Here is a 17,231-nt window from a genome sequence, read left to right on the forward strand (position 1 = left end):
TAACAAACATGCCGCGAGCAAACTGTGGCGATGACTCGAACATAGTTTTCAAGCACGCCGAAACTACTCTGTAAGAACCAGAGCGTGTTAGGATAACTCCTTATCCAAGCACGAGGGATATCTTCCCAAATTCTGAGACCCCTACTGATCCAGAGAACCAGGGCTCTCATGTGAATGGAGTGGTGGTCAATCATGCAAACTTCTGCCATATTCATTCTTCTGTTAGTGTCGTAGATCAGCCGAGGCATCTTATTCAAATGGATGGACTGGCAGAGCGTCTGATTGACCACTGTACTATTCTCGGGATTGGAGGTGGTCCTAGTGGTAGGACCCCCAGCGATCAGACAGTTTTCCCCTAGCCATTAGCTAGGGAATCACTTTCAAATGTGAGACTATCCCTTTCAATCAGGTTGCTCAGTGGTTGCTATGGGTAACAGTTGATCTTTTCCTTGGCGCTAGTTTTGGAAATCTTCCCCCAAACGTGAAACAAGTATGCTGAGCTGCTTTCCATTTGCAGCATGTGTCACAGTGGAGCCATGATTTCATCCTGCAGCCCATGGATGCTGGATAATGACCCGTCACTACAGAGCTCCAGCAGAGGCTTTTTCCAGTCTGTACAAAGTCCAATAGCCGCCGCCATAAGACACGGGGGAGTGCGGATCCGTCACATGGAGAAGTACGCAGTAACGCGGCCATATTTCCGGAGCTGCACAGGCAAAGAGCAGTTACCAGGGGCTTCACAAAGATGGCCGCCTGTCTGCAGACATCTCTTCCTTGTCAGTGCTGACGTCATCACAGTCACCGTCCTGCACCGCACGCTGCTTGTTTTTCCGGTTTGTAACATTCCCGGGAATGTGGTCATCAGATGGCGTCTGCTAGTGACTGGGCGCCGGGCTGATAGCACAGAAACTGACAGCGCTAGAGGCTCCGGGGCGGAACATGGCTGCCGTGCAGCCCGGCGGTAAGTACAGGGCATGTTAGTGCCTCACTGCTACTCTCTATGGAATACCCTGCTGTGGTTACAGCTCCGAACAGCAGGGGGCGCTGCCACATGGAAGACACCACTACAGTGTAGCTGGCAGGAGTGGAGGTGCAGGTGGCAGACACTGGGGACTCTGCTATAATGTAACAGTCTGCACTGAGCAGAGGGAGGCCTGGGAGCTTTTTGGAGCACTACTCATTGGTTTCATCTCCTGTAGCCGTCCAAAGGAACAGATTGAGGGGAGAAACCCAAATGTCAGGCTTTGCGGTCCCACACGTCAGGCATCACAGTCACCAGCGTCAGGCTTCGCGGTCTCACACGTCAGGCTTCGCGGTCTCACACGTCAGGCATCACAGTCACCAGCGTCAGGCTTCGTGGTCTCACGCGTCAGGCATCACCGTCACCAGCGGCTGTCGGCTTATAGAGAAATGGATGCCAATTGTTTGCTTATTGTTCCAGGCTGCACAGCACTGTGGCCATTTGCAATAAGGGGTTCACACACCTTTCAGTATGATCTATTAGAGCTGCCAGGAAGCGGACGCCTGACAATTGTCCTGTGTGATACGTGGTCTGTGTGACCCTTGCGGACTGCAGCTGTCAGTATGTCTGTCAGCAGCTTTACAGGACATCGCAGCAGAGACCTGAATATAATCAGTTGCATGCCATACTATCGGTATGGAGACGTGACGCACATATTAAAGGGAATCTGTCAGCAGGTTTTTGCTACCTCATCTGAGAGCAGCCTGATGTAGATAAAGAGACGCTGAATCCAATGATGTATCACTTAGATTACTGCGTGCAGCCGTTCTGATACAATCAGTTTTTAGATTTAGCATGAAGCAGAGCTGAGAAAGCTAGCCCCGCCCACACCAGGCTCTGTATGTACAAATCCATAGACAGTGAGCTGCTTATCACAGGAGGGGGCGGAGTTGGACCAGGAGGAGGCAGAGTCTGACTAGTCCGGCAATGTTAATCTCCATAAATCCTTGAGTTAGTAAGCAACAGCACACACATTGGTAAGTGACACATCCTTGAATTCTGTGTCTCAGCCTCTATCTCCTGCTGTCTTCAGATTACATAGCAATAATCTGCTGTCAGATTCCCTTTAAAGGGACTCAGACTGGTTAAAAAATAATGATCACCCAGTGATCGCCCGCAGCGATTCACCTGATGGTCGCCGGGTCCCTGCTGGTCTGTTTCCTCATCCATCATCAACACAAATTGTTGTCCACTTGCCTCAGAGATTACCCAACTCAGCAGTTGAATGAGTGGACATTTTCAACCATTTCTGGTCAAATAGTTATAGCGTAGTGCCAGCACTGAGTCCGCAGGCCCGTGTATTCATCATGTGCAGACTCCTCTTATGAGCCCTTTGTTTTTCTCCATAAACTGTAATAAGGAAAAAACATTCAAGATGATGAGGCTAGTTGCATATCCTGAATATACTGGTTTCCTGTTTATGATAAACACCCAGCTTAGTGTCTTCATCAATCTTTCTATCTCACTTCTCCCACAACATCTGGGCTGATCTGGAACAACAAACAAAACTCATACAGTACAGACCAAAAGTTTGGACACACCTTCTCATTTAAAGATTTTTCTGTATTTTCATGACTTTGAAAATTGTACATTCACACTGAAGGCATCAAAACTATGAATTAACACATGTGGAATTATACACTTAACCAAAAAGTGTGAAACAACTGAAAATATGTCTTATATTCTAGGTTCATCAAAGTAGCCACCTTTTGCTTTGATGACTGCTTTGCACACTCTTGGCATTCTCTTGATGAGCTTCAAGAGGTAGTCACCTGAAATGGTTTTCACTTCACAGGTGTGCCCTGTCAGGTTTAATAACATGTTTCATCTGCTTATACTTTTTGTACTACCTCCTGTATTTGCATATCCGACCATTGTATATGTATAACAAATGTGTTTTGTCTACTGTGCCCTTAAGGCGATTAAATATGTAATTTAACCTGGAGCTGCTCTTTTATCTCGATCCATGAATCCACACATCCGTGTTCTCAGTTAAACTTCACATGCTACCAGCGCTGGTTTCTGGCCTGATATAATTATGTTAATGGACCGGGCTTATATCTAATGAGGAATTGGTGGCAGTCCTACCAGGCTGGCAAGGCTCTGTTTCACTGGTACTAGTTTAAGGGGCCTCTCAACCTGTTAGGGTTGTGAGCGAGTGTTGTCTCATGCCCGTGGCTGGGTGGGCCACCCTCTCTCACTCCTCATGCTTGTGCATCCCTAGGGGTTGCGGAACGTCACCTTGGTGAAAGTGGGGAGACCGTACTGCGTGATCCCTCCGACGTAATAGTGACGTCAGGCGGGACTGCGAGGTGCGGGTTTAGTATAAATGTGTGACTTCAGATTTTGTGTTATACTATGACTGGTGAAAAGATCTGAGTAGTCTCGAAAGCTTGCAATTTGTTACCATCTTTTCAGTTAGCCATTAAAAGGCATCAGCTACTGAGGACTCTCAAATCTTAATATTTTTTGCAAAAATATATGAATCCAGCCCAACTCTCCAGAAATGAGGCAGTACTGATTTAGCAGGATCCTCTTTATTAACCCGAGTCCCTCCATACCTCTACTATTCTGGTGAGCTCAGGGAGGGGTGAGGGCACTGTGCCTGGTAATATTGTTACTTTATCTGTATCTTATTGCCTGAATATTATCCATAGGAAAGCAAAAAAATTTTCTGATGCTTCTAATTATGGCTAAACCCCTGAAAAATATGGCATATACCTCCAGGGAGACAATCTCGTGATCATATGAAACAGTTGTCCTTCGGTTTCAATCTGTTAAAAATGAATCCTTCAGAATTTGTAGCTTTGTGAACAAAAAAAAATCTGAGTAAATTAGATATGCCCCCATAGTCAAATCTGGAGGAAATGGGGTGCTAAATATAATATCTAAAGCGGTTTTCCAGGCTTTTATTGTATTGATGACCTATGTTTAGGATCACCATAGATTGGTGGAGGTTGAGGTTCCCCCATTGATCAGCTGTTTTTAGCTAGGGTGGCAATAATTGAACACATTGTATAGTTGACATGATAGCATGCATTGCTGTGACTCCATGTTCAGGACCCTATAAAGAGGAGCATTTGATCATGTGAATGAAACCTTCTTGCATAATAATAATTGGACTCTATAAAGTTTTGCCTGTTTCTGTTTGCCTTTTCTAGATGTGACATGCTTGTCTTCTGAAACGACTTCACCCACCCTGTCTTGGGCTAGCAAAGTAAAGCAATCTCCAAAAAATGTGATCCCTTCACCTACCTCAGTAAAAGCGATCTTCACTGCAGCTAGCAACAGTAAGGATCCAAAATTACAAGGCTACAATATGGTAAGTTGTGGTACCTGCCACATCTATTCATGCCTTTATACCACATAATGTTTATTGGGGAGATAGAAAGGATCACGCACATTATGGATGGAGCAAACTAAGAAGTTTTGATGTCGAATCAGTCATTACCAGGAACGAATATGCCATATTTAGTATATAGTAGTAATAGTATTAGATGTACCGTAAAACACATACAGAGAACTTGAATAGAATATCTCAAAACATTTCTTAGTAAATTCTGCCCACAAACGCAAAATTATGCCAAATACACTAAGTAATAGTCAGTGCTCATTGTCTATTTCTATCTAGTGAGGTTGGCGCAAGGTATTCATGACCACATGGAATAAAATTGGGTCCCAGAAGCCCCTTTCCCCCTCTTCCCCCATTAAGCCACCACCTAACCCTTGCTCACTGGTTTAGCAGTCAGGGGGGATTCAATCCATCTACCCAAAATTTTTCGTAGCTTTCTAGGGCAGCTCTGTTGTATATAGATATATATTTTATTTTTAGGCAAGGGAGAGGCTTGCTGCTGGTTTCCATCCAGATTGTTGGTACTGTTGATGCCATCCAATATCTGGCCACACCTTTTCAGGTTGTAAATGGGACCTCCGTCAGGAACAATCTATCTACAGTCCTTTGGTATTGTTCAGGGTCAACAAATGGTAGACAAGTCTTAGGGTCATCTGTGATGGGGATTCCAATGTATTTGTGTAGGAACTGAACCACGTAGGTTCAGTAGTCCCTAATGTCTGGCAATCTCATAAAAAGTGAAAAAAACTTTACCGGGCCCCAGGAATTCCGGTTGTCCCCTGTGCATTCTGGATGTAGTGTAGTACGTACAGTGAAGAATATATGATCTTTCAGTATAGTTAGGAGAAACATGTTTAGAGGCTTCCAATGTGAGCTCCCAGTGCTCATTGCTTATCGGTCCTACATCTGGCTCTCACTCACTTCTCGTCCGGTTATGTAATGGTTACTCGTTCCCTGCCGGCAAATGGGATTTTAGCCCAGATCCAGGTGGATCCAGCAGCACCTTGGACAAGGGGAAGTCCCGCAGGACAGGGGGTGAACCCGGGAACAAGGTCTGAAGTACATGTCGTAATTGTAGGTCATCAACTTATGTGTAAGACATCTACTTTTTGCTTATGTGCTGATCATTGTGGAGAGAGGGCATTATACGGCTATGTGCACACAGTGCGTTTTTGGTGTGGTTTTTGTGCGTTTTTTCCGCATTGCATACCTTATCCCATGACTTCCTATGACATTTTACAAGTTCTGTGCACTTAATCAGGAGTTTTCCTGACTGGATTTCATGTTCCGAAAAAAACGCAGCATGTCCATTCTTTGTGCCTTTTTTTCCTTCATTTTTGCCTATATAATGCATTGGAAAAAACACATGGCAAATCCGCAGGCAAAAACGCACAAAAAATGCATCAAAAACGCATGAAAACGCTGCGTTATTACAGCCAAGAGGTGCAGAAATGCTGCATAAGTTTCTGCAAGCAATTCCTGAACGTGTGCTCATAGCCTACTTCAGTTATGTGATGTGAAAAGTACATTGTTATTACTGTGCATAATTCCTCTTTAATGATTCCATTAATGACATGGCCTGTTTTGGCCTTAAAGGGAACCTGACATGTTCAAAAATGCTATTTACCTGCAGATATAGTGTTTAAAGGGAATCTGTCCGCACAGAATAAATCTCTCAAACCAAGTACAGGCGCTCTGTGCACCCTTGACGTGGCCAAACATTTAACTGCACCTTTTTTTCACCTGCTTGTTTTCCCTCTTATGCCCACCCTCTCTATTTTGCTTGACACCTCTGACTTTATAGAGCCTGGGAAGGGCGGAGATAGATGGAAAACAAGTAGGTGTGAAGGTGAACTTAAAGGTTTGGCAATGCGAAAGGTGCACTGAGTGCCTGTACTTTGTTTTAACAGTCATTCTATGCTAACAGATTCCCTTTAAATTATATTTAGCCTGCTTTCTGGATGTGCAGTTATAGGGAGAAAATGAAGTTATGTTCTCACTTCTAGTCATTGAGGCGGTGCAAGGAGCTGATATAGCCACCGCAACAACAGCCAGATGTGCAGCATGTGTGTGTGTGCGCAGCATGTGTGTGTGTGTGCGCAGCATGTGTGTGTGTGTGTGTGCGCAGCATGTGTGTGTGTGTGTGTGCGCAGCATGTGTGTGTGTGTGTGTGCAGCATGTGTGTGTGTGTGTGTGTGTGCAGCGTGTGTGTGTGTGTGTAGCATGTGTGTGTGTGTGTGTGTGTGTGTGTGTGTGCAGAGCAGGCAGTCAATCAATGTGTGGAGGAATGATTACGCTCACTGTTTAGTAAGAAGTGATTTGTTACCGCTCCCTCAACCGCTATGATCACTGGAAGTGAGCGGCTGCAGGGAGAATATTATTTCATTTTCTCCCTGTAGTTTCTGCGTCAGTAGCACAGCAAACATGGTTTAAAACGCTATTTACTGGCAGATTACCCCTCTATCTGCAGTAAAATAGCCATAAGTTCCCTTTAAACAGTTGTGAGAATGTTTGTGTATATGTGGGTTCATTGATGTGGATGGTGATTCTGCACAGAAACAAGAAATGAAAAAATATTTTCTCACTTTAACCTTGGTGAGATACATAATTTCTGGTCTGCCTCCATTAAGTTTTTGGTGCAATCCAATTGTGAAATATTAACCGAACATCTCACAAACATTCAGTAGCGTCATTGATAGCATTTGGTTAATATATAAAAAACAATTTACACATGTGTAATATGTAGATTTAGGCTGCCATAAAGGATGATAGAGCTGTCAGTCATACAATACCTATATAGCGCCATTAATTCCACAGCGCTTTACAGACATTATGGGCACTGTCCCCATTGGGGCTCACAATCTACATTCCCTATCAGTATGTCTTTGGAGTGTGGGAGGAAACCAGAGAACCAGAAGGAAACCCACGCAAACATGGAGAGAACATACAAACTCCTTGCCGATGTTGTCCTTGGTGGGATTTGAACCCAGGACCCAGAAAAAAAGAAAAAAAACAAACTGGAAAATGGCATCAGATGGGCTTCCTGTTAACTGGCCAAAACATACTATATTGGCTATAGTAGACAAATGTAGAAAAAAGGAATAAAATAGATGGTCCTCTTGTTCTTTATATACACTACTCAAAAAAATAAAGGGAACACTTAAACAACAGAATATAACTCCAAGTAGATCAAACTTCTGTGAAATCAAACTGTCCACTTAGGAAGCAACACTGATTGACAATCAATTTCACATGCTGTTGTGCAAATGGAATAGACAATAGATGGAAATTATTGGCAATTATCAAGACACACTCAATAAAGGAGTGTTTCTGCAGGTGGGGACCACAGACCACATCTAAGTACCAATGCTTTCTGGCTGATGTTTTGGTCACTTTTGAATGTTGGTTGTGCTTTCACACTCATGGTAGCATGAGATGGACTCTACAACCCACAGAAGTTGCTCAGGTAGTGCAGTTCATCCAGGATGGCACATCAATGCGAGGTGTTGCAAGAAGGTTTGCTGTGTCTTTCAGCGTAGTCTCCAGAGGCTGAAGGCGCTACCAGGAGACGTGGAGGGGGCCGTAGGAGGGCAACAAGCCAGCAGCAGGACCGCTACCTCCGCCTTTGTGCAAAGAGGAACAGGAGGAGCACTGCCAGAGCCGTCCAGCAGGCCACAAATGTGCATGTGTCTGCACAAACGGTTAGAAACCGACTCCATGAGGGTGGTATGAGGGCACGACGTCCACAGATGGGGTTTGTGCTCACAGCCCAACACCGTGCAGGACGCTTGGCATTTGCCACAGAACACCAGGATTGGCAAAGTCACCACTGGCGCCCTGTGCTCTTCACAGATGAAAGCAGGTTCACACTGAGCACATGTGACAGACGTGACAGAGTCTGGAGACACCGTGGAGAGCGATCTGCTGCCTGCAACATCCTGCAGCATGACCGGTTTGGCAGTGGGTCAGTAATGGTGTGGGGTGGCATTTCTTTGGAGGGCCGCACAGCCCTCCACGTGCTTGCCAGAGGTAGCCTGACTGCCATTAGGTACCGAGATGAGATCCTCAGACCCCTTGTGAGACCATATGCTGGTGCTGTTGGCCCTGGGTTCCTCCTAATGCAGGACAATGCCAGACCTCATGTGGCTGGAGTGTCAGCAGTTCCTGCAAGATGAAGGCATTGAAGCTATGGACTGGCCCGCCTGTTCCCCAGACCTGAATCTGATTGAGCACATCTGGTACATCATGTCTCGCTCCATCCACCAATGTCATGTTGCACCACAGACTGTCCAGGAGTTGGTGCATGCTTTAGTCCAGGTCTGGGAGGAGATCCCACAGGAGACCATCCGCAACCTCATCAGGAGCATGCCCAGGCGTTGTAGGGAGGTCACACACAATACTGAGCCTCATTTTGACTTGTTTTAAGGATATTACATCAAAGTTGGATCAGCCTGCAGTGTGTGTTTCCACTTTAATTTCGGGGGTGACTCCAAATCCAGGCCTCCATTGGTTAATAAATTTGATTTCCATTGATGATTTTTGTGTGATTTTGTTGTCAGCACATTCAACTTTGTACAGAACAAAGTATTCAATGAGAATATTTCATTCATTCAGATCTAGGATGTGTTATTTGAGTGTTCCCTTTATTTTTTTGAGCAGTGTATAATCAGTTTCAGTATGTGAGATAAGGGAATATATTTCTGAGATGTTTCCTTACCTGAACTAAAGTAAGAATGTAAAGTGCTTCCAGAATTGCACTGCCAACATATGTACATGTATGCTAATGTTCTGTTACTACAGAATAAGAGATTTAGGAAAATAACGCCAATCATCTTTGATTTATCATGGTATAACTGATTTAGTATTGATGTACTTTTGCAGCTGCCACCAACACCTAACAAAGCTACTGAAGCAGAAGCCGAAAAATTGGTAGCAAAGAAAAAAAGGAAGCGAAAAAAGAAAAATAACAACAGTGAAGTGCCAGGAACTGTGAAATCCACAAATGAGAACATTGTCTATCAAGAGCCCCCGAGATTTCAGGTACAGCCGATTCTGTGCATGGAGGGGAACCTGTCCTAAAACATGTTTCTCTCTAGCGTATTATACGTTCTTTAAGGGAACCTGTCACCAGAAAAAAAAAACGTTGTTAACCTGCAGATATGGGGTTATTAGCCCCCATGACTGAAACCTGAGGATTAAAGTTAATTTTCTCCCTGCAGCATTTGGCTAAGTGTGGGCGCCGGGCAGGTTAAGAACACTACTATTAACCCCATATCTGCAGGTTAATAGCGTTTTTTTCTGGGGACAGGTTCCCTTTAATACAGACCCGCAACACAGTCGTAGAATTAAACCAGATCAATATTTGCATTCATTCCTATTTTATTTCTGTTGGTCAAAAACGGATCAGTGTTTGCCTAATAGAAAATAATAGCAATAAATGCAAACACAGATGGAGAAATGGATACATATGTATTTTAAGCTCTCTCCATAGACTGTAATGGGCATGTTCTATCCATAAAACGGATCAAAAAAAGCACAGACTGTGGACGTGAAAAAAATCAATATAACTGGATGACGAATACCGCTGATGTGAAAGAGGCCTAATGGCCGCCTCTTGGTGACCACATAATCTAAACTACACTGATCTCGACTACATTTTTTTGTGACCAATTTTTATACGCTTATATTGCTATTTTTTTGTTCACATCACTTTATTCCAGCAGCTTTTTACCATATGCTCTATTGTTCCACAAGTATAGGGAAGACCACAGTCATCCAGTATATTGTATTGTACAGGTATTTACACCTGATTGCTGAACTTTTATCTACAAGACTTTTCCTGACACATTCACCTGGGCTGTTCCTTTAACTCCTGCAGATAATAATTGTAAAGATGGTGCCGCATCTATCACACATTTATTGCATATCCTCTGGAAATACCATGAATGTCTGTGATTGAAATAATACTTATAAGGAATGCGTCATCTAATAATTACCTATTGATTACTGGGTTCTTCCCATCTTCATAGATGGCTATTTTGGATAGTGCTTTTAAAAGTCAAGTACTTTTGCCATTCACTGCCGTTCTTGAGTTAACACTTTGTATTCTTTTGTTTGCTGCTCATTGTCTAATAGACTGGTCTGCGCTGCTAAGTAGCCAGCTTCAGCGCAGCGCTTACAAGCTTGACTGCAGCGGTGGTCAGTCTCCAAGGCAACAAGCTGTAAACAAAAGAAAAGTGTTAACATCTCATAAACAGCTGCAAACATGAATAAACTGTAAATTGAAGAAGTACTTGTTTCTCCAGATGATTAAAGTAGAGTGGGGGCTCAATTCTAGGTTACCAATAGTAAGGCCAAATTATGTCCTTGTGGTACAAAGGTCTGTAAGCTGACATTACTTTTACTGGGCAGTAAACAGTGGGAAAAAAATTAAAAACAACTTTTGAACTGTTTTATTTGCTCATTCTGCCTCCCAAAAATCAGTATAATGTTTGGATCTCATTTATCTTGTGCTGCTCTTATCTACTCTGAGCACTTATAACAGGGTTTGTGTTTAAGGCTATGTGCCCACGATGCAGAAATGCTCCGGATTTTTCCTGAGCGTTTCTGCATCTCCCCTGGCAGAAAAAAACACATGTGGATTGTACATGCGGATTGTGCATGCGGATTGTACATGCCTTTTTTCTACCAGGGACAATCGTTTGTCAAGCGTTTTTAGCATGCGATTTCGCATGCTTTTGTCGAGCGCTTTTCCAAGAGATTTTAGCATCACTTGGAAAGTGCTTGTCAACTTGGTCACACTATATAAATCCATGCAACCAGCATGGATTTATATTGTGTGACCAACATAATGTTAAAAAAAAAAAAAAAAAAAAGAAATAGAACATAACCTTGGCTAGGATAAGGTTATTTTTTATTTTAATTCTTTTTTTTACATACAGGTACTATGGAACCCGGGTCTGGAGGAGAATCTCCTCTTCTCCAGACCCATCCGCGCATTAGTCGCATAAGATACGGATGAGTACATGTAGTCATGCGGATCCTATGCGATCCAATGCAAGTCAATGGTGGCGATTTCGTAGCGAAATCACACTAGAATTGCTCTTGCTGCGGGTTTTACCGCAATGCGAATTCACAGCGGAAATTTCCGCATGTTGCGCACAGCACATGCGGATTTGCATTGCAGTAAATGGCAGACCTATTACAAGCGATTTTAATGCGTTTTCGCGGCGAAAATACGCCACAAAAACACATTAAAATCGCTTCGTGTGCACAAAGCCTAAATCCCGAAATAAATGTGATTCAGACGAAATCCCTGACAGAACCATTCACTATATAATGAGGCAGATGTAGACTCTTTGGACTTCGCCTGGCCTCTGCTCTGACAGTGTCCATCTTTTTCGGTGTCTTTTGAGTGGACAAATGTGTGGTCGGCTCCAGTTGTGTGCACGCCTAAAAAAATGTGGCATTACCTGAACAGATAATCCAAACAGATTCCAAGGCACTAGGAGATACAATAAAATGGCTGGAACTTTTATTGTATCTCTGGCTTGAAAAAGGCCCATCTGGGCCAAAACGTTGCTTCGTCTACCTAATTTTTGTACCTCACTGTGCAATTTTAAGGATGGAGTAAAGGCTCCATTTTATCCCTATTATTCTCTGTTGCCTTGGCCTTGTGGGGGACTCATACCGAGTCAGCACGGAGTAGTGCATGAGTCATTCCTTGCACTACCTGAACAGAGGCCAGAGAGAGTCCAAAGTGATTCCACCTATATCATTATAGTGCATGCTTTGTCAGGGTTTTTTTTTATAAATCCCGTATTTTGGGGATTTGAATGGAAATCTGAGGTGAGTACACACTATATAGCTGCAGAGGTAATCTTCCTGTAAATAGGGTTTAAACCCTATGTAGCCGACTTACTGGAGCAGCAGCTATAGGGAAAAAAGGAAGTTATATTCTCCCTGCAGCCAATCACTTCCACTTATAAGAGTAATGTATGAGGTCATTTCAGTCACCTCTCACTACACAATTAGTGCACTGTAATCATTCCCCGACACATTGACAGTTTGCTCTACATACACGTGCTGCACACACATGCTGCAGAGCAAGCAGTCAGTGTGCCGGGGAGTGATTACAGCGTGCTCAATGTATAGCGAGAGGTTGTTGTAAAAGTTCCCTACACCGCCCTGATGACTGGAAGCGAGTGGCTGCAGGGAGAATATAACTTACTTTTCTCCCTGTAGCCGCTGCTCCAGTAAGTTGGCTGCGCTCGATCCGGTGATTTTCATAGTTCCATGACTTTTCCTCCATTTCTTTGTTGAGGAGTTGTATACTGTAGCTTTCATATTTGAAAGCTGTTGGGTCTGTAAGTCATATTTTATGGTAAGAAGAGGAGTCCTCACCACATATATGCAGAGTTTATGATTTTCATGAAAAACACGATTTTCTTAACAATGCTTCTTCCACACAGGACGCTGAAGAATTCCCTGACCTGATCTCCTCTTCTGCAGGTATTAAGTGTGAAAATAAAAGCAACCCTGGCTTCTACTGGGGACCTAGAGGATCAGTGGTAAGGATTAACTGAACGAGTATGATGTTGTAAGGGGTTTTGTAATATGTTTTTACTTATTATTTATGGTTGGATCTATGTTATCTTTAGATCTCACGCACAGAACAAAAGCTATATACAGTTAGCCTGTACAATGGCATCCTAGTCCCCATATTTCTGTTTTATGGAGCTTTGGTGTTTCTAGGGGAGACCATTTCTGCAATAGGGCATATGATGGAAAATGGCATTACGTTTCCACAGATTCCACATGAAATTATTGGACGTGGTGTGGGCTCACAGATATCTGTGGGTATTCTAGATCCACAAAACCTCAGCCATTACACTGTGTGCCGAATTATTAGGCAAATGAGTATCTTGATCACATGATACTTTTTATACATGTTGTCCTACTCCAAGCTGCATAGGCTTGAGAGCCAACTACCAATTAAGTAAATCTGGTGATGTGCATCTCTGTAATGAGGAGGGGTGTTGACTAATGACATCAACACCCTATATAAGGTGTGCTTAATTATTAGGCAACTTCCTTTCCTTTGGCAAAATGGGTCAGAAGAGAGATTTGAGGGGCTCTGAAAAGTCCAAAATTGTGAGATGTCTTGCAGAGGGATGCAGCAGTCTTGAAATTTCCGAACTTTTGAAGCGTGATCACCGAACAATCAAGCATTTCATGGCAAATAGCCAACAGGGTCGCAAGAAGCGTGTTGGCCAAAATAGGCGCAAAATAACTGCCCACGAATTGAGGAAAATCAAGCGTGAAGCTGCCAAGATGCCATTCGCCACCAGTTTTGCCATATTTCAGAGCTGCAACGTTACTGGAGTATCAAAAACCACAAGGTGTGTGATACTCAGGGACATGGCCAAGGTAAGGAAAGCTGAAAAACGACCACTTTGAACAAGAAACATAAGATAAAACGTCAAGAATGGGCCAAGAAATATCTTAAGATTGATTTTTCAAAGGTTTTATGGACTGATGAAATGAGCGTGACTCTTGATGGGCCAGATGGATGGGCCAGAGGCTGGATCAGTAAAGGGCAGAGAGGTCCACTCCGACTCAGACGCCAGCAAGGTGGAGGTGGGGTACTGGTATGGGCTGGTATCATCAAAGATGAACTTGTGGAACCTTTTCGGGTTGAGGATGGAGTGAAGCTCAACTCCCAGACCTACTGCCAGTTTCTGGAAGACAACTTCTTCAAGCAGGAAGAAGTCGGTATCGTTCAAGAAAAACATGATTTTCATACAGGACAATGCTCCATCACATGCATCCAACTACTCCACAGCGTGGCTGGCTAGTGAAGGTCTAAAAGAAGAAAAAATAATGACATGGCCCCCTTGTTCACCTGATCTGAACCCCATAGAGAACCTGTGGTCCGTCATAAAATGTGAGATCTACAGGGAGGGAAAACAGTACACCTCTAGGAACAGTGTCTGGGAGGCTGTGGTGGCTGCTACACGCAATGTTGATCGAAAACAGATCAAGCAACTGACAGAATCTATGGATGGAAGGCTGTTGAGTGTTATCATAAAGAAAGGTGGCTATATTGATCGCTAACTTTTTTGTTTTTGCATGTCAGAAATGTTTATCTCTAAAGTTTGTGCACTGATGTTGGTTTACCTGGTGAAAATAAACAAGTGAGATGGGATTATATTTGGTTTTTATTAAGTTGCCTAATAATTCTGCACAGTAATAGTTACCTGCACAAACAGATATCGTCCTAAGATAGCCAAATCTAAAAAAAAAACACTCCAACTTCCAAAAATATTAAGCTTGGATATTTATGAGTCTTTTGGGTTGATTGAGAACATAGTTGTTGATCAATAATAAAAATAATCCTCTAAAATACAACTTGCCTAATAATTCTGCACACAGTGTATATACTCCACACAATCGCCACAGATTTTAAAACAAATGCATGAAAATAATTCCACGCAACATCTTTTATCTTATGTTTCTTGTTCAAAGGTGGTCGTTTTTCAGCTTTCCTTACCTTGGCCATGTCCCTGAGTATCGCACACCTTGTGGTTTTTGATACTCCAGTAACGTTGCAGCTCTGAAATATGGCAAAACTGGTGGCGAATGGCATCTTGGCAGCTTCACGCTTGATTTTCCTCAATTCATGGGCAGTTATTTTGCGCCTTTTTTGGCCAACACGCTTCTTGCAACCCTGTTGGCTATTTGCCATGAAACGCTTGATTGTTCGGTGATCACGCTTCAAAAGTTTGGAAATTTCAAGACTGCTGCATCCCTCTGCAAGACATCTCACAATTTTGGACTTTTCAGAGCCCCTCAAATCTCTCTTCTGACCCATTTTGCCAAAGGAAAGGAAGTTGCCTAATAATTAAGCACACCTTATATAGGGTGTTGATGTCATTAGTCAACACCCCTCCTCATTACAGAGATGCACATCACCAGATTTACTTAATTGGTAGTTGGCTCTCAAGCCTATGCAGCTTGGAGTAGGACAACATGTATAAAAAGTATCATGTGATCAAAATACTCTTGCCTAATAATTCTGCACACAGTGTATTTGTCCCTACTTCAAGCCTTCTTATTGCATTGTCATACTTTGGAAGAAGAGAATGACTAGAAGAGAAGTCTTTAATTTTAAAAACAGTGATATATTTGACAGTAATAATAAATGTCAGATTGAAAAAAAACACTTTATTTTTTAGGAACCAGCAAACAAAAAAAGTGGTGGCAAAAAGAGCAAGAAACCAGTGCAGCTGGATTTAGGAGGCATGCTGATGGCACTGGAGCAGAGGCAAACTATAGAGAAAAGCAAGCAGGCCACCAAACCAGTAGTCTTATCTGGTAAGTGGGAGCAGCCCCTTTTACTACCTTGTGGTGTACTAGATAAATTCAGCACTGGGTGTGCAATTATAGCATGGTACTAAATATTCCTCCAACTGCTCCCTGGGGTTTCAGCGAATAGTCTAGAGACTTGTGTACGATCATCACAGGAGCATTGTCTGACGGGCATCAATAAATGTTCTCCACCTCTTATTTTTAGAAAAATTGGATTATAACAACACTGAATTGGCAAGTTACATGGTTAATAAATCCAACCTACGGTTCCTGAAATTTGGGCCTCTTTATTTAGTTGTACTTTCTATGGTCCTTACCAAGGGGGCGTGGCTAACAGGATCCTCTAGGGTCGCGTCTTTAAGCTGCTCCGCATTATTACTCTTTGAGCCACACCCCCTTGTACAGACCATAGAAATTAGCACTAAATCAAAAGGCCCATATCTCTAGATCCGTATGGTGGATTTTGAAAAAACAAAAAACTGCATACTCAGAGGAACAGCAGAAATAAAATGGGAGCAAAATCTGCCCATTTTTGCCCTGGGACAGGTCTTCTTTATATTATACCAAGCTCATTGTAGCTAAAGTTGGCCATACGCTATGGATAGGTTTGTCGGTCACGGTTGGTCTGTGAATGTCATCATCTTGGATGAAAACGCATAAGTTAAAACAATCATTGGCTTATTGATCTCTAATCCACTGACGAGAGGCATCTCCATGGTTTAGCACTCAGTAATTTCCAACGACTGCACCCAGCAACAACTGAAAAAATCCAACACCGTAGATTCTTTCCCACAGATGCCTGCCATTGGTAAGCACTTGGAAATTGCTTGTCACCATCAAACGATCCCAATCCATTCCTTTAGGAAAGCACTTATGTTCCTCCACCCTCCATGACCACAGCATATGGGCACCTCCTGCATTGCTTCTTCTACCTCTCTGCTCTTTGTCATCGACACCCTAATTTAACCCCATTGGTTCCATATTGTGCTACCACAGAGAAAGATCAAGAAATGCAGGAAAGTGAAATACTACTGCTGGAGCATGTCACTATTAGAAGAATAGACCATAAAAATTGAAGTATTTCCAGAGGAAAAGAGGAAGCGGGTTGTCCCACAAACAGATTATCAGTTACCCACAGGATTGAAGTGGATGATCGATTGGGGTCCAATTCACGTGATCAGAGTTCCAAAAGTCTCCTAATTGAAAGGAGTGGTTGTGCGAGCACATAGCCACCTCCCCATTCACTGTCCTTGGGAGTAGTTATCACGCGGTGCACTATCACACCCATAACAGTGAGTAGAGCAGTGGTCATGCATGTTCACTATCCCACCATTCACACACGGGACCTCCGTTTTTGAGATCTGTGGGATCACAGCAGTCAGACCCCAAAACATTATATAAGTATGTTATTTATGGAACAACACACAAAATTCTAAACTAAATCTAAAATATAGCTAAGGAACCTAGAAATCTAATTATTTCACTTTT

The 17,231-nt window shown here is 43.0% G+C and overlaps 1 protein-coding gene across 2 annotated transcripts in view; it reads left to right on the top strand.

The window, feature by feature from the left end:
• Positions 1 to 766: 766 nt before the first annotated feature.
• Positions 767 to 17,231, top strand: part of SECISBP2 (SECIS binding protein 2) — a 38,987-nt gene continuing 22,522 nt past the window's right edge. For both annotated transcript variants that reach the window (XM_073671007.1, XM_073671008.1), the window contains exons 1-5: positions 767 to 961; positions 4,183 to 4,343; positions 9,255 to 9,413; positions 12,845 to 12,943; positions 15,611 to 15,749. In XM_073671007.1, the coding sequence (XP_073527108.1) occupies positions 940 to 961; positions 4,183 to 4,343; positions 9,255 to 9,413; positions 12,845 to 12,943; positions 15,611 to 15,749 (580 nt within the window). In that variant the 5' untranslated portion in view covers positions 767 to 939. The remainder of the gene's footprint in view (positions 962 to 4,182; positions 4,344 to 9,254; positions 9,414 to 12,844; positions 12,944 to 15,610; positions 15,750 to 17,231) is intronic.

Source organism: Phyllobates terribilis, unplaced genomic scaffold (genome assembly GCF_046119375.1).
Source record: "Phyllobates terribilis strain yellow unplaced genomic scaffold, ASM4611937v1 Scaffold_1__5_contigs__length_1240528914, whole genome shotgun sequence".
Lineage (NCBI taxonomy): Eukaryota > Metazoa > Chordata > Amphibia > Anura > Dendrobatidae > Phyllobates > Phyllobates terribilis.